At 46.9% G+C, this 22,561-nt stretch overlaps 3 protein-coding genes across 4 annotated transcripts; 1 reads left to right on the forward strand and 2 right to left on the reverse strand.

Annotated features, from left to right (window-relative positions):
- Window positions 1-7,376: 7,376 nt before the first annotated feature.
- On the reverse strand, window positions 7,377-11,514 carry LOC109770256 (P-loop NTPase domain-containing protein LPA1 homolog). Its single transcript, XM_020328962.4, has 7 exons — window positions 11,162-11,514; window positions 10,766-11,031; window positions 10,120-10,201; window positions 9,313-9,699; window positions 8,359-9,108; window positions 8,080-8,202; window positions 7,377-7,913 (listed from the first exon to the last, which is right to left on the reverse strand). The coding sequence occupies exons 1-7, from the start codon at window positions 11,294-11,296 to the stop codon at window positions 7,497-7,499; spliced, it is 2,160 nt and encodes a 719-aa protein (XP_020184551.1). The 5' UTR covers window positions 11,297-11,514; the 3' UTR covers window positions 7,377-7,496.
- A 138-nt stretch (window positions 11,515-11,652) lies between these two features.
- On the forward strand, window positions 11,653-13,016 carry LOC109770257 (putative leucine-rich repeat receptor-like serine/threonine-protein kinase At2g19230). Its single transcript, XM_020328964.4, has one exon. The coding sequence runs from the start codon at window positions 11,653-11,655 to the stop codon at window positions 12,871-12,873; it is 1,221 nt and encodes a 406-aa protein (XP_020184553.1). The 3' UTR covers window positions 12,874-13,016.
- Window positions 13,017-14,308: 1,292 nt separating this feature from the next.
- On the reverse strand, window positions 14,309-19,343 carry LOC109770255 (uncharacterized). 2 transcript variants are annotated; one of them, XM_073496043.1, is made up of 9 exons: window positions 19,119-19,343; window positions 18,436-19,040; window positions 18,206-18,281; window positions 18,010-18,085; window positions 17,549-17,632; window positions 16,747-16,868; window positions 15,969-16,215; window positions 15,120-15,183; window positions 14,309-15,025 (listed from the first exon to the last, which is right to left on the reverse strand). In XM_073496043.1, exons 2-9 carry the CDS (start codon window positions 18,950-18,952, stop codon window positions 14,499-14,501), a joined length of 1,713 nt encoding a protein of 570 aa, XP_073352144.1. In that variant the 5' UTR covers window positions 18,953-19,040; window positions 19,119-19,343; the 3' UTR covers window positions 14,309-14,498. The 2 variants fall into 2 exon arrangements, with proteins under 2 accessions (XP_073352144.1, XP_020184549.1); XM_020328960.4 differs by having other exon boundaries at window positions 19,131-19,328.
- Between the last annotated feature and the right edge of the window lie 3,218 nt (window positions 19,344-22,561).

Consider the following 22,561-nt stretch of genomic DNA (forward strand, 5'->3'; position numbering starts at 1 on the left):
TATAGATATGGTTTGGTACCTATAACATCAAGTAAAAGGTCAGACTTCGGGAGCACAAGAATCCATAAGGAATAACTATGGAAGTAAATCCTACGAAATCCTTATGGGGAGGTAGCCAACTTCCTCAATCAAAACACTACAATAATAGGTCTTCCGGGTGGGTGTGTCAGCCACGACATCCACTTTACCGGTTACAGAGAGACCAATATTATAGTTCTTGGGAAACATTCCAACCATCATATCTGCCTGAGATTCAGATCTGGTTAGTGTCAGGATATTCCAGACTCATCAAGTCTAGAGAGAAAAATGAAAGTTTGCAACACAAGTCGACGAGATGACGTTGCAGGATTCTCGGGCAATGGACTACGGTGGTAAGCTCTAAAACATGAGCCGGTTCTGCTACAAACATGTGAACACGATGTCCCAGACAAGCATGACCACGTAGTAGTCTTACAACGAAACACTACCGAGTTCAGGTGGGGAACCATCATTGCGGATAACGAAGTCCTTGATTAAGCCCGGGTTAGCTCTTAAAAAGGAACTTCTTCTCCTTGAACAAATCAATCAGTGGCTTGGTGTGCTAGGGACACATATAGAATGAAGGTTGCAAGTCTCCAAACCACAGAATACTTCACACGTATGCATGACTAACTTGGGATGATTCTAGAGGAAGCAAACAATCTTTCTCGAATCCACGGCGACAACTTACATCAAGTGCACGTGAATTAGAGGAAGTCTTTTCTTTCATCCAAACATATACCTCATGAACGGGACACGAAAGCAATCCTTACAAAGTTTCCAATACTAGCTTAATGTCCAACAAAATCATGGAGATGATAAGGATGTTGTCGATGGGCTCAACAACAATTCATCCAGGTTTTCATATAAATGGAATTCCACAATTGTGTGGACATGGTGATAGCATAGGTCAGAATAAAAGATATAACGGAGTATGCTCGAGGGAAAACCATGAGTAAGACAACATTACGAACATCGTTGGTTCTGATTTGATTTGAGGATAGCCCACACTCAAATCAAAGTTTTGATAAGACAATAGGTCCTACAACTGATAACAGGGACCAATCGATGAGGATATCATCTTTCTTCAACACACACAAATATATCCCTTGAAATGAACTAAGTCGGACAAGCTTTTATCTTCCAACTCTCCAAGTTGTTGTTTAGCTTAACCAAGTAGCTCAGGGGGTATCCCATAGATTCTTGGAGAAGAGTTGGTTTATAGGGAAACCATTTGAACACGAACTCAACATAACGGTCAGGGGACAACCTGGTGATACTTCCGAGAAGATAATCGGAAAATCACGAACCACCAATATGTTACTAAGCTCAAGAATAATCTTGCTTTTCAGGGCAAGACGATATGATCAAGAGAGCAAGGAATTTGACAAATTCCCAACTCGTCGATCGAAGTGTGCACCAGTAATAAGGACTAGGTAGCACGATCAATCTTAGGATGATGATTCAATAACCAGCACGCTAAGAATAAGAGTATTGTCCATTAACTACCAAGCAACATGGTTGCTAGGAGTATTGATTTCACACATCACAATTCACTTGTCAGTATTCCGGTTACAATAACACGGAGACCGAGGAATGAACAATGATGGCGAGGCGTATCACTTCGTCAAGAATTCATAAGAGGTGATGCAATTCTCATAAGAATCCTGACATAAAGGGGGTAATACTCCAAGGTAGAGCAGAACAAAAGCTAGAGTGACATTTGATCTGCGGAATACAATTGTTTTGACCCAATCCTAGATATGGATGAGGTACTGGAGTTTGTTTCTCCTAGTCATTCCGTAATAGAACGGCTTGACATACCACAAGAATAATAGGCATCGACGAACGAATGCACACATACTCTAGACTATCGATTGATAGCCAATGGTCGGAATACAAGTGAAGAGTAACAACTCAAGGAACATATGTCTTTCTGAGTTGTGGGTGCATAGATTAGTATGTCGAGCAAAGCTCAACATTTCTTCCGGATAACCCATGCAGAAAGGTAGAACTGGCAGATTCACAATGTAGAATGGAGTACTCATCAAGAGCACTCTGGTTGTGATCTTTTGGTTCAAAAGAACTTCTGCCATAGGATGGTTCATGGCATTGGAAGAATGATATACCACGTACCTCGAGGACTATCGCAAAGGTTACTAATATCCTAAAGGAACTAGCAAACACTATCAACATGAAGTAGGGTGAATCTCGGGTTCAAGAACCCAGGAATAGAATGCCTACTAACTAAGTGGCATCACGGGATGCTTTCGAGGATGATGGCTAGAATCATCACACTAGGAACACAAAACATGGCTAGATTACTAGGTGATCCTCTAAGACACCTAGGGTCATAATAATAGCTCCAACATATATGTCGAGGCAACAGAGTACCTCAACTCACCGATTAGTGTGGTTAAACTAGCCCAAAGAAACATCGGGAACATAGGGAAGATTTGCAAGTGCATCAGACTATTTAGAAACTTGGAATGACTCGGACAGCATAACGGCTGTAAATGCTCAAAAGGATTTGAGACATCCTGCAAAATAGTGGCATGACCACTCAACATCACAATATCAGGGTTCCGAGATCAACTGTCAACACACGGAAGTAGTAGGAACAGAACTGAGGCTTGAGACCAACAATCCTAAGAGTCTACAGATTAGTAACACGTGATCCTGATAGAAAGACGAGAAGCCTAGTTCTTAATCCCCATAGAAAAGAAGAGGCTGACTCAGATCAGAAGGCATAAGGTATAAGGAGTAAAAAGAGCCTTACGTTCCCATCCACAATCAATTCCCTTATATAACTAAAGCATTTCTAGACTCAACTTCGACCAGTTTGGCTTGGTAATCCTACAGGCAGTCAGGCTCTGATACCAAAGCTGTCAGGACCCCGATCCTAAGCCACGTCGATCTAGCATGTAACACGTCATATCACTTTGCGGCCTCACGCACGGTATTCCCACGGGTGCCACCTTACCTGGCCCGGGACCGTTTGTGCCTTTTGGCTCACGTATATGATAGTGTCGCTAGCATCCATATGACAGAGAACCCGGGCCGACATGACTAGTCGTGAACCCAAAGTGGCACTAACTTACAGGGACATACATACATGACCCAACAACGAACGTGTCAGTCATCAGCGAGTGAATTCGGGCTGTAGCAACTGGGCTAGCAAGACTCCGGAAATCCGGGCTGTAGCAGGCTAACAGGACTCCGAAAGACACCGCGTGACATTTCCCCGAAGCGACAGACACGGGATCAAAGAAGGACACATGCCGGCCAGTCTAAGTGTTCCGGAGCAGTAGCAACTGGGCTAACAGGACTCCGGTAAACCGGGCTGTAGCAGACTACCATGGCTCAGTGGAAGCACTAGACTACATTTCCCCATAAGAGAGGCTACCAAGGAAAGACAACTAGGTTGTCAGATCCCACACATACCAAGCATTTCAATCATACACACAATATGCTCGATATGTGTAAATACAACATGGCATAACAACAAAACTCTACGACTCAAAGTATTTATTTATAAGGCTCCGAAGAGTCAGATATTACAAACATGGGTCTCATGACCCAGCATTCAAGTCATACAAGCAATAGCACATGCGGAAGCTTAACTTGTCTGAGTACAGACAACTACAAAAGAAAAGGCTGAGAAGCCTAACTATCTACAAGACCCTGCCGAGGGCACAAGATCGTAGCTAAGGTAACAAGCTAAACGTCGAAGTCCACGCGGAACTACTAGCGAGACTGAAGTCTCTCTGCAAAACATAAATTAAGCAAACGTGAGTACAAATGTACTCAGCAAGACTTACATCAGAACTAACTACATATGCATCGGTATCAACAAAAGGGGGTGGTGGAGTTTAACTGCAGCAAGCCAGCTTTGACTCTGTGGCTATCCTAAACTACGACTGCAAGTAACTCTTTTGAGGTGGCGCACACGAGTCCACATATTCACCAATCAATACACCACTATGGATCCGCTCCCGTCTCCCTACGAGAAGGCCATCCATAGCACTCACGCTTATCTTGCGCATTTTAGAGTATCCACTTCAAGTTATCTATGAACTGTACAGGCAATCCAGAAGTCCTTTACCGCGGACACGGCTATTCGAATAGATGATGTTAACCCTGCAGGGGTGTACTTCTTCACACACGCTCTCGCCACTTACCACCATGTACACGTCGTGTATCTCGGCAACCTTCAAGCGGAAGCCTGGCGAGGGAGTTGGCCACGACCTGATTAACCACGCAAGTCTCTAGTCCAGGTTTATCGCCTATTCGGGTTTCATCCACAAGGAGATCCGGTCGGGGTGTCGCTCACGGCCCCAAACGATGTGTGCAGGGTTCCCAAGCCCACCTCGACGGATGGATCTACGCTTGGTACACCGTGCCACGATGCCTACTCTGTCCTAAGCCCACATGTACCGGGTGCCACTTGGTAGACTACTAACACTACCTACAAACACCAGAAACTAGTTGCAACTCCTGGACAGAGATCAGGTTGATTAATAAGTCGAGAGGGGCACTTAAGCATTCCAATGCGTGGTAGTAACTGTTCATGGATCACAAACACAGAACTCAGTTCCTGAGGACGGCTACAATGAGACAACCCACCAGGTACTCCTACATGGCCTCTCACCTCTACCTTTACCAAATCGTGTTCACACACTTAGCTCTCAACAGTAGGACATGTTCACCACATTCCAATTCATCCCTGATGAATCAGACCTGACTCAACTCTAAGCAGTAGCAGGCATGACAAACAAGCATGAATGAGTAGGCACATCAGGGCTCAAACAACTCCTACTCATGCTAGTGGGTTTCATCTATTTACTGTGGCAATGACAGATCAAGCAGAGGAAAGGGCTTCAACTACCGCAGCATGTAACAGTTGAAACGTTGTTGTCCTAATGCAGTAAAAGAGAACAGGAGCGAGAGAGTGGGATTGTATCGGAATGAACAAGGGGGTTTTGCTTGCCTGGCACTCCTGAAGAAGATATAGTTCTTCATCGGTGTCATCGAACTCAACATCGGAACACGTCTATCGAGGGGGAACAACCACCGGCAACAAAGAAATAACACAATCAATGCAATGCACATCCAAATGAATGACATGTCATATTAAGGTACTGAATTGACCTAGTGCAACAGTTAGTCATATTCATTGAAGTGGAATTCAAACATATAGCAAATTCCAACTCCAAAACTAATTACCATTTATTCCATAATCATGAATTGTCCTATTCAGTGAGGTTAACTGTCAAACATGCATGAACATGCCATATTCAGATTCTTTGGATTTTTCTGATAATTTTTCATATATGATTTATTTCATTTGGAGTTATAGATTATTTTCTATGATTTTTACAAGTTTTAAACATTTTCTGGAATTTCCTGGTTTATTTTAAATCCAGAAAATGTATTACTGCGTTAGCATTACGTCACTGTGACGTCAGCAGGTCAACGGGGCTGTCCAGGTCAAACCTGACCAGTGGGCCACGGTCATTAGCTTAATTTAAACAGGGAATAACCCTGTGATTAATTTAAGGGGGGCGGGCCCGTGTGTCAATGACCCGGGGGTTAACTAATCGGTGGTTAGCGCTAATTAAGCCTGGGCCACGTCATCAACTCCGGCGACTAATCGCCGGCGTAAACAGGCACGGCGAGGTCGCTCGTCCGGCCAGCTCCGGCGACGGGAGGTCGCGTGGCTGGGCTCTACGGACACGGCGCGGCGAGGCGCGTCGTTTGGTAGCAACGGGAGGTGTTGGGGTGGTCGGAAACTGCAACGGCGGCAAGCGAGGCGGCGTCGAAGCTTCGGCCATGGCGGCAGCGCTAGCTAGGGGACGAGCAGAGCAACATGGTAAGGGGAGGAGAAAGAGGAGCTCACGGCGATGCGACAGGGTAGGTTAGTGGCCTCGGGACGCTCTGGACGAGGCGAATTGACGGAGTCGATCTCTGGGCACCGGAGGTGAAGACAACGACGCTCCGGTCGACTGGGGCCTCTTCTGGTCGCGTGCGTCGGGTGTGTTGCTCCACGGGGTCGTGGCGGAGCTCGGGGACGCGGAGAGGGAGCGAGGGAGTGGCTGTGGCCGTGGTGGAGCTCGTCGGTGGAGCTCGTCAGTGGCGGCGGCGCGGTTTGGTGAGGTGGGGAACAGCGAGGGAGAGGGAACCAGAGGAGGGGGAAGAGCTCCAGGGAGAGAGAGGAAGAGCTAGACGGCTCCGGCGGCTGCATGGCATCTTCAGAAGAGTCGGCACACATGCAGGCAGCGTGGAGGTGGCGCGGCGCACGTCGGGCACGCGCCGGCGTCTTTCTGGCGCAAGGACGAGGATGATTGGCACATGGGCCTGGTGGGCTGGCTTCTCTCCTCGGCCAGGTAAGTTACAGGTACTCCCTCCTTCTCTGTTTTCTATTTTAATTACTGTTTTCTATTTATTTCAATCTGTTTTGATTTAGTTCAAGCACTAAATCATTTTTGTAAACTTTTGAAACTTTTTATGGGCACTAACTGAATTATTTCAGAGACCCTCAGCAAGTTTCAAAATATTTGGAGCTGTAAAAATATTTATAGAATTTTAAAGCTCCAATTCAAATACATATTGGATTAATTCAAAGCCCATTTATGTCCTGGAAAAATGTCCACCATTTTTGGTTTAGGTTCTCACCTTGTTCCATGAATTATGGACATTTTTAAGGGCATTTTGGGTTCATTGAAAAAGATTTTACTTGAGCCTATTTGATTTAATTTGATGCTAGGGTTTGTTCAACCCCCATTTCATATTTAAATGAAATTTAGGCATGATGACATGATGATCATGCAGGGACAAGCAAAGGCTAAGCTAGGGCTGTGACACTTTTCTATGCCCTGTGCAAAACCAAAATACTCTAAATTCCAGACCAAAACATCAAGGAAGGAAGAAAGAAAGAAACAAGAAAATGCTACTACGGCAAATTAACCGGTTAGAGGGAGTTGCATACCCTATTATCAATACCTTCATGCAATGCAATGCAGCTCTTCCATGCCCTGCTCTCCCTTCCCTTCCCTTGTTATTATTATTCATTATTATTATTATTACATCAACCATATAGATATAGGCCTACCTCTCTCTCAGGACTCTTTAAGACTCAGGAACCACACACACACACACAATAAAAAGACTCTCAATTCTAGACCAAAACAGGAAGAAAGAAAGAAAGAAAGAAACAAGAAAATGCTACTAGGGCAAGTTAACCGGTTAGAGGGAGTTCTCTTGCATTATTCATTCATCTGTCATCTGGCCTCCCCTCCCCTTTGCAGCCTCCCAACAAACAAACATCATGCATGCACATATTATACTTACCACCTTCATGCAATGCAATGCAGCTCTTCCCTTCCCTTCCCTTGCTATTATTATTCATTATTCATTATTATTATTATTACATCAACCATATAGAAGATATAGGCCTACCTCCCAGGAGCCAGGACTCTTTAAGACTGAGGAACCACTGGAACAGCAGCTGAGCCCTTGGGCTTGGCCGCCACTTCCGCGAGAGAGGGGCAGCTCCGCGGCCGCGAACTGATCTTGTCGCTCAGGGACCGCCTCCACTTCCTACCCGTGCTTCTGTTGCCACCAGGTGTAGCAGCGGCAGCGGCAGCACAAGAGCGCGCCGTGTCAGGAACATGTGTAGTGGTATCAACCTTGGACAGGCTTCGCAGTTTCCTCGGCGTGCCGCGGTTATTATGCTGGCTGCCGTCCGGAAACCTGTTGCTCAGGCATTTGCTTAAGCCGGTGTGCACCATGATGCCGTCGTCGCTCAGATAACCGTTCTCCATACTGTCCCGCATGGCCAGGTCGTCGTATTCCTCATCGGACCTGTTGCAGTCCTCGTCCACAGACCCTTCCATCTGCCAACCAAAGCACCCACAGATATGTATGTATGTATGTTAAGCAACTTAGTGTAGTAACAATTTGTCAAGCATTTTTTATTTTTTATTTTGACCAGAAAAGGAAGAAAAAAACGCTTTGTTAACTCAAAATAAAGATATTAATAAATAGACTTCCACGCCTCACCTCATCGTGGTTTTCGTCGTGATCTTCTTCACTTAGGTCCTCATCACTCCCTGAATTAGGCGGAACATCAGCTTCTTCTTCGTCGTCGTCGTCACTGCCAGATGCTGCTGCTGACTCTTTAATCTAGGAGTCCCCGGCAAACAAAAATAAATATATCAGCAATTATAAGATACTAACAAATCTGATGGTGTTTCTCTGTTGTTCACTGACAGAAAGTTGTGCCAAAAAGATCAGACAAGTTCATGCTGCCAGATAGTAGGAAGTTAAATTGCTACTTACCTCTTTATGATGTCCATCGGCCTTCTTAGGGGAGCCGCCGGAGGAAGACGCAACATGGCTGCTGCTACTGCCTTCATTACCATTGATCCACGAGCCGTCGACACTTCCAGCTTGACTTGTACAGCCTGTGTCGGTAGGCCATGCACTTATTCCAAAGGAGCCAAACTGGAGATTCACCGACTCCGCCCTTCCAATATTCAGAGGTCCATATATTGGGTTTCCTAGAGATTTCTGGTCTCCGCCACCTTGGGAACCGTTTTTCCCATCTCCATCGCTTGACTCAACGGGCCAAGCCTTTGAAACGGATCCATCCACATCAACGATGGCCATGAGCTTCCTTGAGGATCCTAGGCGCTGGATTAATTTGAACATCCCCTTGGAACTCATGGAGTTGGCAACACATTGGTTTTTGTACTCTTCATTTACAGCCGCTGCAGTGTTTGTGTCAGGGTTATACAACTGCTCTCCAGTAGCTCGCCTGCGGAGGCAGCTAAAGACGGTGGCATGGATGGAAGCCACGCTCCGGTCAACATTAGTGTTGTTTACCTTGGGAACTAGGTATTTATCAGCTCGGCTACAGAGGTACTCTTGGATGGTTCTAATGTTGTTGATGTATTTGACATACTTATTTTTGGTTGGGTCAAGCGTCATGTACTTTGCGCGTACAGCAAACCTCTCGGTGTGCTTGCCCTCATTGGATATGTAGATCATAAAGGGAATTATTGATGGATGTTTCTTCATTAAGCCCATCTGAAATATCGGAATTATTTGACAAATTCATACTAAATAAATATAACGGGGGGCATAAGAACAGATTGATCGTGAACTTATAATTCCACCTTGACTGGAAAAGAAACTGAAAACAGAGCATCTTCGACATAATTGGAAAGGGCAAGAATAGAAGGAAAATAAATGTACAGGGGGGACAGTATTATGGTTTTCAGCAGCACATACCACAAAATTAAGGCTCAAGTGAACACCCTCAACAACGACCGATTCTTTGCGATCTTCCCACGCGGTGATAAGCCGATCCAGACTGTCGATGACCATCTCACTCTGTGCCTTATAACCTTCTATAGCCATTTGTTTCTTCCCAATTGGTTTTCCCTCAACCTTGTCTCCACTGCCCTCATAATCCATACCTGAGTTGCTGGAGACGCCGGAGCGTTTCTTTGCTTTCCGCCTGGCTTTTGCTTCAGAAACAGCCACCGGGTCGAGGCATTCACCTGCATGATAAGTGGATGCCCAGAGAAGGGGGTTTTCCTTCTCGTCAACAAAGCTCCGCATCATGTGGCGAATGGAATCTGTGGAAACTACAGTGGTGATCCCTAACCTGCTCCCCTGTTGAACAGATACATACATTGGAATATAATGCTTTATAATTTTGAAACGAGAGACAATAAAGTTGGGTGCACAGGGCATGATGCTCTGGTGTTGTGAAGAAATAGTTTAGTGTTTCTGCTTGCTCATAGGCCAAATTTGTTATATACCAGCTAGCTGAGAAGGAATTTAATTCTTGATAGCCTAAGCAGTACGTACTCCCTCCGTCCCATAATAAGACACTTATTTTGGGACAGAGGGAGTATAAGTTGACGGGGCAAGGGCCATTGTTATCCTGGTGGCATTGACAGGCTGCAAAATTGCCTCTACAGTTTATTATTTAGCTATGATAAATAAGCTGGTGTAAGAATGGTTGTGGCAGCAGTAGATACAGTAAGAATGCAAAAGGAAAGATAGAAAAAAGGGGGGATGTGAGTGTACCAGCAAAGTAGAAAGGGTGGACTTGCCGCAACCACTTGTTCCGCATAGAAGAACCGTGACGGACTCTTTTCTTTCTCGAATCCTAGGGAGAGATTGTAAAGGAATAATATCAGATTCCTTTGAAAGTTGGTTCCTCTCTTGGCCCTGAGTGGCAGGCATGTGTGGAAATTCAGAGGCAGAAGCAAACGTATGAGATGCTCCGTAGGCATGGAATTTAAACAAGTGGCATTGCAAACAAGGAAAATTCAATATGGTTTTAGCTGCTGACAGACAGATGAGACCAGATGAGATGAGATGAGATGGCAACAAGTAATTTGCCACTTTGTAATATACTCCGTATGTGATAGACTACATACATACATACATACATACATACATACAGAAGAAGCAGTGAGTGTGTGTTGATAATAAATAATGTATGTAAGCATGGAGTAGGAATTCCCTCTGTCTCAAAATATAAGAACGTTTTTGACACTAGTGTAGTGTAGTGTCAAAAACGTTCTTATATTATGGGACGGAGGGAGTAGATTACTACTCTACTCTACTCATGAAATGTTTGTTAAAAGAGAAGATTGGAAAAACATTCCTCCTCATGTACTGTATGAGATTGGTAGACGGTAGTGAATGAGGAAGGGACTTGGCAGACCTGCAGGCAAGGGTGAGGTGGTTCCTCTGGTTTGGGGCGAGGTATTTGTAGAGGGCCAGGGCCTGGCACACCAGGTGCAGGAAGAGGTCCCTGGGGATGAGCACCGTGGTCCGCCGCTTGTAGAGCTCGAACTGGAACTGCCTGGGGCTGGTGGCGGCGTCCGGCAGCTCGTACCGCTGCACCCCTCTTTTACCTTGGGACATGGCCATGAGCATCTCCATCTCCGCGGGGTCGCCGCGGACCACATCGAACACCCGCCGGCTAATCTTTTTTTGTTTTTTCATTCGATTGATTGAGAGAAATCCAATCAGAGAGATCGAAATCATCAAAATCAGAATCCAAGAGGGGAGGGGAGGGGAGGGGAGGGGAGGGGAAAGAAGAAGGGACAAGGGAGACCTCGAATGCGTGCCTGGGCTTGCACCCCATGAGCTGCAGCGTGCTGTGGAGGAGGGATCGGGTGTAGCGGAAGGAGGAGGCGCCACTCTCGTCCACCACCACAATGTACAGGAGGAGCTTGGCGTGGCCGGCCATGGATTCGATTCGCTGGCGACGCAGTCGGACGGAGAGGCGAGAGGGGAGAGGAGAGGAGAAAAGTCGGGTCTTTTCTTGGATGAATGTTTGATCTTGTCTTGTGGGTCGGGTCGTTGGTCCAACACAACGTTGGCAGGGCAGGGCAGGGTAGGGGGACACGACACGACACCGTCCACGCGAGAGCACGCACCGCGCACAAACCAAAGGAAAGGAAACAAAAACAAAGGACTAGGGTTGCTCTCCAACCTTTGCCTCAAAAACAGAAAGATCCACCGTCTTCTAGTTGCTGCCGACGGGGAAAAGGAAAACCCATAGGCACCCGTTGCTTATCTATCTAGAGTAGAGGAGAGGAGACCATGTGCAAGTCCAGCTCAGACGCTCTCCCAACCACCACCACCACCGTTCCTTCTTCCTCTCGCCGCCGCCGCCGATCCCCTTCCACCGCCACCGCATCCTCCTCCTCCACCTCCTCGGGACCCCGCCACACCGCCACCTCAACAACAACAACAAACACCGCCTCCACCTCCTCCTCCAGGTCGAGGTCCAGCCGCTCCAGCCTCGCCGCGGCGCGCGCCTCCCTGCCGGACCAGCCCGTCCTCTACACCTTCCAGGAGCTCGCCGCGGCCACCAACAACTTCCTCGCCAAGCGAGGCTCCTCCGACACCTTCTGGCGCTGCTCCCTCCGCTCCAGCCCCGCCGCGCTCTTCCAGCTCCGCCCGCTCCCGCTCCTCACGCCCGCTGCCGCCTCCGCCGCGCTCGCCCGCGTCGCGCGCTACCACCACGCCAGCCTCGCGCGCCTCCTCGGCGCCTGCCCCGCCGGCGCCCACGTCTACCTCGCCTACGCCCTCCCCACCGGCGCCTGCACCCTCGCCGCATACCTCTCCTCCTCCTCCACCTCCTCGTCCTCCCGCGCCGGCAGCAGCACCAGTAGAAGCGTGGTCCTCCGCACGTGGCTGTCGCGCGTGCAGGTGGCCGTGGACGTGGCGCAGGGCATCGAGTACGCGCACGCACACGCCGACGCCGCGCACGGCCGCGTCTCGCCGTCGGCCGTGCTCCTCGTCCCCGACGCCCACGGCGGCCAGAGCGTGCGCGCCGTGCTCACCCACTTCGGGGCGGGCCACTTCGCCGCCCCAGACGACGACGCCGACGCCGAAGCCGACAACCAGGAGCAGCCGTCCAAGGGAAAGGCGGCGGACGTGCGCGCGTTCGGGGTGCTGCTGCTGGGGCTGCTGTCGGGGGAGGCGGCGGAGAGCCGTTACCGGTTCGACCGCGCCACCAAGGAGTTGGCGCGCGTGTCGGTGGTGGACACGGCGGCGGAGGCGGTCCGGAGCGGGCGGGTGCGGAGCTGGGTGGACCGGCAGCTGAGCGACTCGTTCCCCGTGGCGGCCGCGGAGAGGCTAGCGGAGGTGGGGCTGCGGTGCGCCGCCGATGCCGATGCCGAGGAGGGAAAGGAGCGGCCGGAGATGGCGTGGGTGGCGGGCAAGGTGTCGCGGTTGTACGTGGAGTCCCGGGCGTGGGAGCGCACCCTGCAGCCGCCCTCCGACGACCTTTCCTCCGTCGCCCTCGCGCCGCGATAGATAGCAGCCATTCATCCAAAGCTGACTTTTTTCTTCTTCTTCTCTTCACATCCATCCACTGTCTCTCAAGTCAAATACGTGCATTTGAGTTGCGAATTTGAAAGGCAAATTCGATTTGATAAAAGATACTCACAATTGCTAAATGTCAGTCGACTGATCGATTTTCGGATTGCTCAAGACGAACAAGGAATCGAAACATATATGAACACAGCATATACGTAGGCTAGCACATGAACGTAAATGAGGGATGAGTAGATCACACCCTCCGGTTGGCCAGGCCAACGCGGCAGCGACAGCAGCACCCTCGGCGTCGTCCGTGGCCTTCTTCTTGGCGGCGGCGTCGTCGGTCATGGGGGCGATGCAGAGCAAGTAGTGGAAGCGTCGGCCATGGGGGCGATGCTGAGAAAGTAGTGGAAGCAGAGGAGGACGGATCCGAAGAAGTCGCGCCGAGACGCTTCCCAAAAACCTTATTTCCGTCTTGGGCAGCGGCACTTTCGTTAGTGACTCGTTAATCAATCCACAATCAATTAACCATTCTTGACCGGTAAAAAGAAATAAGGCTCGGCTCGTCATTCCCACAACACGTCGTGACAAGGCAAGGCGTGGCGAGGCAGGCGGAGGAGGAGGACGCGTGTACAGCTTCTCTTCCCAAAGCTCCCGATGTCATGTGATAGAGCAACCCTTACAAGGAGGGTCACACTTTTTACTACTTAAGCAGTTTCCACCACTTGTCATGCATCTAAGTGAGATTTAGTGATTAACCAGGGAATATTGTCTTGTAATTTAACCAAAAAACTGACTATTTTCAAATTATCTTGTAATTTAACAAATGAGGCTGCTGCAGCAGATAAGAGGACGAGGATTCTTCCTCCATCATCTATCGCTTTCTACTAAGACCAGTGGAATTAAACAGTGATGGCATTGGTCAAGAGGCTGACCTTCTGTTTTCTCTTTTCACATACATTGTCTCTCATTCATCAAATCAAATATGCACCACACGTCTTTGGCTTCTCCTTACCTATTCCCTTACGGTTAGGACAAACTCTCTCCTTCAGGCTTCATCAACAAATCCATGGATTCACCTTCCCTCTGCTAGCCGCTGGTGGTCGGGAGAAGAATCCCGATACCTCTGCTCCGGTGAGTCGTTGTTAGGTATTTTAGTCCTCGCAGGTGCGGCGCTCGGACGAATGACGGTGCTTCTTTGAGTTTGTCTTCTCTTTCACTCCCTCCGCCCCACACAATATAAGACGATTTTGTAAACGTCTTATGTTGTGTGGGACTTCTTTTTTACTTTGGGCTTTGATCATCATCCAGATGAACAAACATTGTAACACTGGTAAAATGGCCCACATTGTAGTACTAGTTTGGCCTTTCTTTGCTCATTACTACCATCCTTGACAAAATAACATCCACATAAGAAGCTTAAACAGTGATATTGCAAGTGCTAACGAATATTCATTCTGAGAGGCTGTTTTTTTTTTTTTTTTTGTTATAAACCACAGCCATGTAATGCAATGTCTAGTATACCAACAATGACATGATAGATAGGTAAAGGCTTCTTCAACTGCTGGTAAATTTGGTACTAAACAAAATTGAGGTCTCTCAGCTACACAAACATGTTCCATTCACCTCCTGTTGCTGTAGTAGTGCCTGTCCCTCTCTCTGTCCCTTTCCCTTTCCCTCTCCCTCTCCCTCTCCCTCTCCCTCGATCCCCCCGACCCTAAGTGCTGCCTGCTCGAAAACGAAGGGCTCGGGGTCCAGGCACCATCGTCATAACCAGATGAGCTTCTTCTTCCGGCACCAGGGATCGCCGGTCCGTAGTCGTATGAGTGATACCTCGATGACGAGTAATGCTCAACGCCTGGAGGAGCAGGAGGAGCTCTATCCCTCGAATCTGATGACGAGTGCTGGTTGTGACGGCCCGAGGAGGACTGAAGAGGGGGCGGAGGAGCGCTGCCCCAGAGCCAAGGGTCGCCGTTCTCTGGGACGGGCGCGTTTATTCCAGGGAACTCCACCGTCATCCTCTTGCGAGGTGGGGATGCTTCGCCCTTCTCCGGAAGCTCTCCCTCCTCGTGCTGCTGCTGCTCTTCCTTCACCTCCCCGTCCCCAAATATGGTGATGCCAGATGGTTTGTCTTCATCTTCCACCTCATCTAAGATATCACAATCACAGAGGAATGAGACTCGAGAAACGACCTGAATATTGCAGATCACAGTCAGAGAGCAACAAGACTCACAAATGCTTACCTAGGTAACCTGGAGGATAACCCAATTCACGCATCCTGTGCAGCCACGGCGGCGGGTCATTTTCCTGCATGGATTGCGATACTCAGAAAAAGAAACGTGTGGAAATTAACATAAAAATTAATTGGGGCAGTGTTGCTATTGGTTTCTAAGTGACAAGAGAGACTTGAGTTCACAAAACTGAACCAGTGCTCTAGCAACGAAACCATCCCTTGTTCCAACTATTTTATGGTGAGAACATCTAAGGCGATTGGCTGATTACAAAAGGATTTCAAACTTCATTTCAAGAATTTGTACGGAATTTAATTAGTCATGGTTGATCATACCGAAAGAAGGATGCTGTACTCACGACAAAATCATTTAACCCTAGACAATAATCAGACAACAAAACGGTTGGACTGACACATGTTGCCGTTTGTTTATCCATGCTACTCCCTCCGTCCCAAAATTCTTGTCTTAGATTTATCTAGATACGGATGTATCTAACACTAAAATGTGAATAGATACATCCGTATGTAGACAAATCTAAGACAAGAATTTTGGGACGGAGGGAGTACTAAAATTCAAAAGAAAAAGAATATGTACATATAGCTATGATGGCTGATGTATTGAATATAATCAGCTATTTGCTTTCAGCTCGTGTATGCACATATTTACAGATCGTTTAATTAAGCTAACAGGTGGAAGCTAAAAGATGGGTCCTTCCATCTCACATTTCAACTAAAGATTGGTATATCCTAACAACAATGAAAAATTGATATATGCTAATCATGAAAAATGGAAAACAAACAAGAAGGCCAAACAAAATCAAGTGAAACAAACTTTAACTGAAAAAGAGAACGCATCCCTTACCCTGAGTCCCAAGCATTCTCTAGTCTCAGATCCCAGGACTCCTGCCTTGAGATCATCAAATTTGCCTGGCGTCTTCTGGTAGTACCGATTTTGTCCACGATTACCAACATTAGATAGGTTCCTTTTCAAGTTGTGCTGCTTGCGGGCATTGCTAATTGCAACATGGTCACGAGGCTTTGGGCAATCCTTCAGAGCATGGCTATACGAACCACAGTTGAAACAGCGAGAATCATCCTTATCTTTCTTGCTGCCAGAGAAACGAGGCATGTCATGTTGCGGATCCACGTAAAGGTATACTAATGCTATAATTAGGGATCAGCTATGAGAAAGATCATCAGAAGACAAGAAACGCCAAATGGAAGTAACTACGAGAAATATGAACAGACAGCTTCATGTTTTTTAACTTTGGAGTTACTAGTTACTATGTCTTCAATCATCTATTCATAGTCTCAGAATATATTGGTACCAGGACAAAGATTATTCGCAGATTACATTTGATGATCAAAATATGACATCTATGAATAAATCAAATTGGTGATATTTATACATCATTAATTTACAACATATTGGTGTCACGCAGAAACTAGTATTAAGACTCGAGCACGTAAATACAGCTTTGTTGCTTGCCCAAAATATTTAGGAATAAAGGCGATGGAACTTTAACAGTCATGCTGAATGCAATGTCACTCACAAATGGCATTTTAATTCTACCAGGTAATGCAAGATCAGAGAATAAAAATAAGAGCAAGGTCGGTATATGGACAGAATTCATAAATACCCTTCAGCGTTTGATGAATCACCCATAGGAGTTGAACCCAATGTAAATTCTCGATCATACAGTGGCACCGCACCATCATCCACAGCAGCATTTCCTCGTGCTTGGCTATCCACCCAGAATGACTTCTCAATAAGAAACAAAATAAAACAGAAGGTAGAATTATTAGATTCTAACTAACTTAATTCACAAGTCAGATCTCAACTCAAACGCAACACCTACCAAAGATAATTAAGACCTAAAGACATACATCTATCCTGCTGCCACTACTACTGATTGTATCCTATCCTGATACTAGTCATATCTCATATCCAAGTACTACTCAATTTTCCTTTTTTAGGACAATCCTATGCCTTAATTTTCTTTTTCGTACAATGCTATGTCTTCCTAAATGTTAAAGGGGATACCGAAAGTAAGAACCAAATGAAGCAACTAATCAACTATGTGCTATCTAGCTAATCTGGAGCCTCAGTGAAATAATATATCAGTCTCTGGGATTGTTAGCACCGTCCTCATCTGGAAATGAGTGGTTGCTTCGTGTGCTGGCTGGGTAAATGTAAAGGTGGTGCTATATCTTGATGCTCATAACAGGTACAGTACATTGCAGGTAGCAGAATTACAATTTTCAGGAAACAGAACTCGTATAACTCCAGCATGGCAGCATGTCTTCGATGTGCATTTTAGTGAATGAATTTAATCGGAAACAGGCCAACCAAAGTTTTGTAACAGCAATCCCATAATTCAGTTGGAGGTTTAATCTTCAGACTGAGCTTATGAAGGATAACAATGGCGAGCTTATACATACCACAGCACAGGATCTCTCTGAACCAACATGTAATGCTGGATAATAAGTCTCTTCACCACAGTCCAAGACTTGTTCCACAGTTTCCTGCCATTTTCACAAACAAAACAAACAATAATTAATTATCAACAAAGGGGAATCTGGTGCTCAGCACTTTTTCAAATGTACTCTCTACAAGTCACTATTTTCTTCTATTGGCCAAGGCAATAATTATATTTTGGCAGTGAAGCAATAATAATAGCACTGAGGGAAACAATAATTTACAAGAACCAAAACTAATTCTGGCATGCCCATTTTCTTGTTAATCTTTCTCTGGTGCCCATATCCTATCGATGTAAACAGCTCTCATTTAATAAACCGTAGCGGGAGAGCTGCTGTGCTGACATGGGAATAAAGATTATAAAGTTGATTTATGCAAAACAAACTAGCATAGCAGCAAAAGCCATGGTTATAAGGAACAGTACCGTCGAGGCGTGCTGCTTTCTAGCTTGCCACTCGGACCATTGTTGCATCAGTTCCATGAGCTTCCTTTTGCTTTCCCTGGAACAACATGTATCGGGAAATTAAAAAATGTAAGGATAAAAGGACTAACAAATGCAATGCGCTGTCATAGTTAGATACTATTCATTCAGAATAAAAAGCATGTCATGATTAACGGACCTTGTCAAGTTGTTGTAGACTACACGGACAGAGGGCTCGGTTGATTCGGCACGGGCTCTTTTAACTCCTCTTGTGGCTGAAGACGACGCAAATATCATCAAGGAACAAAAACATGTACTAGAAACGATCCGATTGGTAATAACTGTTTTGATGTCAATATACTACAGCTGATGGTAAAAAGATGGAAACAAAGGAGGAATAATAAGTTAGTCACATGTCAAAGAGGATACGGCTTTGGTCGATAAAGGCGCTGTTCGGTGTCGAAAGGGAAGGCCCAACATTGTTGCCCTTGGGTGTTTCAGCTGAAACAGCACCATGCTGCTTTGTAACGACGACGACTACGGCATTGTCGTCGGAGAGGTCCATGTCCTCAACCTGGCCTTCTTCGAGATCGATGATGTCATCACAAGCGGCGGCCTTTGTGGCCTGCGGTTGTTGGCGGGATGGGGGAGGAGGCCCCACTCCATTTGCTCGCAGCAGGGCTTCTTCTTGGGCCTTGGCCTGCGCATCTTGGACAGCAGCAGCAGAAGAAGATTCTTGGCAGGCGATCTGGCCTTCCTCGAGGACGACGACGCCGCTGTCTTGTGGCTGGTGGTGGGATGGCAGAGGCTCCGTCTCCGTCTTTGGTGGTGGTGCGTGATTCAGATTCAGATTCAAATCGACTTGGGCTTGGACTTGGGGTTGGTCGAGATCTTCCGAGGCGCGAGGCTCAGGTTCGTCGCCGCCGAGACTGATGAACTCCTCCATCCGTCTCTGTCTCTATCTCTTCGGGGATTCAGAATCAGAATCAGAATCAAGAGCAAGCAGCAAGCCTGGTGCCCCCTTGAATCATGGGCTGGGAAGAAAGAAAGAAAGAAAGAAATTTTGAGAGAGCAGGAGCGGAAATCAACTAAAACAAAGTGGAGAGATCTACCTCTCCTTGTACCTGCGGGTGGAGCTGTTGATTCTTCCTCCGTCCGTCCTATAAGGAGAGGAGAGGAGAGGAGAGGCGGCGGCGGCGGGGAGCTGTCCGTCTCCGTCTCCGTCTCCGTCCCCGACTCTATCTAGTACTAGTACCTATCTACACTACTCCAGGGGAGGGAGTGTCTGTCTAGGCTGGCTAGGGCAGGGCGTCCGTCCGTCCGTCCGGTTGCTATTCTTTCTGCTCGTTTTCATTTCATCCTTAGTAGAAGAAGAAGAAAAATCTAAAATCCTTTTGAGATTACTTTTTCTAATCATCTCATTTTACTCTATTCTATTTCTATTTTCTTTTCTTTTTTTTGCATATGATTTCATTTTACTCTATTCTATTTTGCAGGAAAATTTACCGCCCACTCAAACTTCTTGCTCAATTGTTCGCCCGGTCGCGGCCCAGCTGCCCGATGCAGTGAGACGGGTCCATCCCATCTGGCATCTCAACCCCCGGCTCCTTATTCTTTCTCCAGTCAACGCTTTCATGAGAAACGCCCCCCTCCCTCCCTCCTCGCAGCCAATCTTCCTCCAACCGCGGCTCTGCGTGCGCTCTCCCTCGCAGCGAAAGACGCCGCTAGCAAAAAATTAGCCCGGTTACAGCAAAAACAAAAGATGCTGGTAGCAAAAATACGCTGGTTCCAGCACAAACCTTACACGATTGTAGCAAAAAATGGGTGCTAGTTCCAGCAAAACACAAAGCCGGTGGTAGCAAAAGAAAAATGGTTGGTTCCAGCAAAATCCAAAGATGCTGGTAGCAAAAAATATCCTCTAGTTCCAGCAAAAAATGAGATGGTGGTGGCAAAAATGTATGCTAGTTCCAACAAAAAACAAAGCCAATGGTAGCAAAAGAATTAAATTGGGTTTGTTCCTTCAGAACAATTATTATTATCTCGCGGTCCGTCGTCAGCGTAGCTTCTGTGATGCTGGTTGTAGCTTTCCTACGGACCGATAGCAGCAAAAATCTTGCCGTGCACCACAACGCCATCCGTGGCTGCAGGCGATGCTGTGGCCAGTCGCGGCAATTCCGTGACCAGTTGTAGCACGAGCGGATGCGGGTTCCATCAAAATCTTGCAGGGCAACCGTCACCAGGGAAGAAGTGGAGGTTGGCGGCGTTCATAGGCACTACCTGGCAGGGGGGGGGGGGTATGTGCGACGGCCATGGCGGGTTGCGACGCCATAGGGGGCAAAGCGGGGGAGAAGAGGGGAGGGAGAGTGCAAAGCCGCAAGGATAGAAGAGGGAGGTGAGCGCCAGCCACGGCCATCACATGCACGAACCCATACCACAAGTAATTAGATGGAACCCGCCTCAATCCAACCCACTTATGTTTTACAACTAACCCTGGCCAAACCATAAAGCAACCCAAGGATGCATCCTGCACACACTGTGCAGCGTCACTATTGCTGATCTGATCTGGTGGTGTGCGCCTGTGCATGTGTGTTGGTGTGTGCTTGTGTATTGTGCTGCTGACATGCACAGCTTACAAGCATCCAAACACTGCAACTTAAATTTTTCGAACAAATGAAAAAATGAAAGAAGATTGCATTGATTTTTTTTATAAAAAATACTTTCCCAGAACAAATTTTGCAATATTTTCATACAAGATAATATTACATAAACTATTTGCGACTAGAATTTCCATAAAGCATAATTTTGTTATAAACAAAGGGAAAGGCGGTGATGATGGTGTAGCTAAGAGCGACGGTGAAGGACAGGTTCAACGCTGGCCATGTATGTCAAGTTGCAAAATTCCATGGCGTAATAACCAAGCAAAAAGAAGAGCAAGCAATATTAGTCTCTTTCTTGTTAGGATTTCAAAAAAATACTACGTGATCAGGGAGGTACGAGAGGTGTGTGATGTGAGGGAGATGCCATTATTAATTTATATGTAGTCACTGCGCTCGGTGCTTCTGGAATGTACTAAGTACTACTCCCTCCGTTCCTAAAAATTTGTCTTTCTAGAGGTTTCAACAAGTGATTACGTCTTGCAGGGGTTTGGGCCCATCGCCCATTACACACCTGCACGTTGCGAACGCGGCCGGAAGCAGGCCTAGCCTAGCAGGCATTCCGGTCCAATCCAGCGCGCGCCACTCAGTCGCTGACGTCACGAAGGCTTCGGCTGATACCACGACGTCGAGTGCCCATAACTGTTCCCGCGTAGTTGGTTAGTGCGTATAGACCAAATGGCCAGACTCAGATCAAATACCAAGATCTCGTTAAGCGTGTTAAGTATCCGCGAACGCCGACCAGGGCCAGGCCCACCTCTCTCCTAGGTGGTCTCAACCTGCCCTGTCGCTCCGCCACAAAGTAACAGTCGGGGGCCGTCAGGAACCCAGACCCACCTCTACCGGGATGGAGCCACCTGTCCTTTCAGCCTCCTCATCAGAATCACTTGCAGGTACTCAACGAGCCGACCTGACTTTAGTCACCACATGTGTCATGTATATAAAGTATATAGTATATACCCGTGATCACAACCCGATAGTATAGCATGGCAGACGGACAAGAATGTAGGGCCACTGATGGAACACTAGCATCCTATACTAAGCAGTAGGATAGCAGGTAAGGGTAACAACTGTAGCAACAATGACAGGCTATGCAGCAGAATAGGATTAACCGAAAGCAGTAACATGCTACACTCTTCTAATGCAAGCAGTATAGAGAAGAATAGGCGATATCTGGTGATCAAGGGGGGGGGGCTTGCCTGGTTGCTCTGGCAAGAAGGAGGGGTCGTCAACACCGTAGTCGATTGGGGCAGCAGCGACGTCAGTCTCGTAGTCTACCGGAGAGCAGAGGGGGAAGAAACAATAAATATAATGCAAACATAAGCATGACGATGCATGACAAGACAACGAGCGGTGCTAGGTGTGCCCTAACGCGGTAGTAGGTGATACCGGCGAAGGGGGAAAACATCCGGGAAAGTATCCCCGGCGTTTCGCGTTTTCGGACAGATGAACCGGAGGTGAAATGTTGCACGTTTGCTATGCTAGGGACATGTGGCTGACGAACGGGTTGCGTATTCGGATTCGTCTCGTCGTTTTGAGCAACTTTCATGTACAAAACATTTTCATCCAAGTTACGGTTTATTTTATATTCATTTTTAAAAATTTAATCATTTTTAGAATTTAATTAATTATTTTAATTCAACATTATCCAGAATAGTGTGTGCTGACGTCAGCAGTAAACACGGCGTTGGCTGGGTCAAACTAACGTGAGGGTCCCGCATGTCATTGACTGATTAATTAACTAACAGTTAATTAGGTTAATTATTGATTAGATTAATATAATTATGTTTAATTAAGTTAATTAATTAATTATTTATTTATTATTATTATTAATTTTTAAATAATTTTTTTAATAAAACGTTCTGGGGCTGGGCCCCGTTTGTCATAGGCCCTAGGGGCTT

The sequence above is a fragment of the Aegilops tauschii genome, chromosome 4, assembly GCF_002575655.3.
Source record: "Aegilops tauschii subsp. strangulata cultivar AL8/78 chromosome 4, Aet v6.0, whole genome shotgun sequence".
NCBI lineage: Eukaryota > Viridiplantae > Streptophyta > Magnoliopsida > Poales > Poaceae > Aegilops > Aegilops tauschii.

Coding starts and splice junctions, on each gene's coding strand:
- LOC109770256 (XM_020328962.4), bottom strand. CDS start 11,296: ATGGCCGGCCACGCCAAGCTCCTCCTGTACATTGTGGTGGTGGACGAG. Junction 10,202..10,765: donor CACCTCACCCTTGCCTGCAG/GTCTGCCAAGTC, acceptor ATCTCTCCCTAG/GATTCGAGAAAGAAAAGAGT. Junction 9,109..9,312: donor ACTTGAGCCTTAATTTTGTG/GTATGTGCTGCT, acceptor CCGATATTTCAG/ATGGGCTTAATGAAGAAACA.
- LOC109770257 (XM_020328964.4), top strand. CDS start 11,653: ATGTGCAAGTCCAGCTCAGACGCTCTCCCAACCACCACCACCACCGTT.
- LOC109770255 (XM_073496043.1), bottom strand. CDS start 18,952: ATGGAGGAGTTCATCAGTCTCGGCGGCGACGAACCTGAGCCTCGCGCC. Junction 16,869..17,548: donor CAGAGAGATCCTGTGCTGTG/GTATGTATAAGC, acceptor CTTATTGAGAAG/TCATTCTGGGTGGATAGCCA. Junction 15,184..15,968: donor GAGAATGCTTGGGACTCAGG/GTAAGGGATGCG, acceptor CAATCCATGCAG/GAAAATGACCCGCCGCCGTG.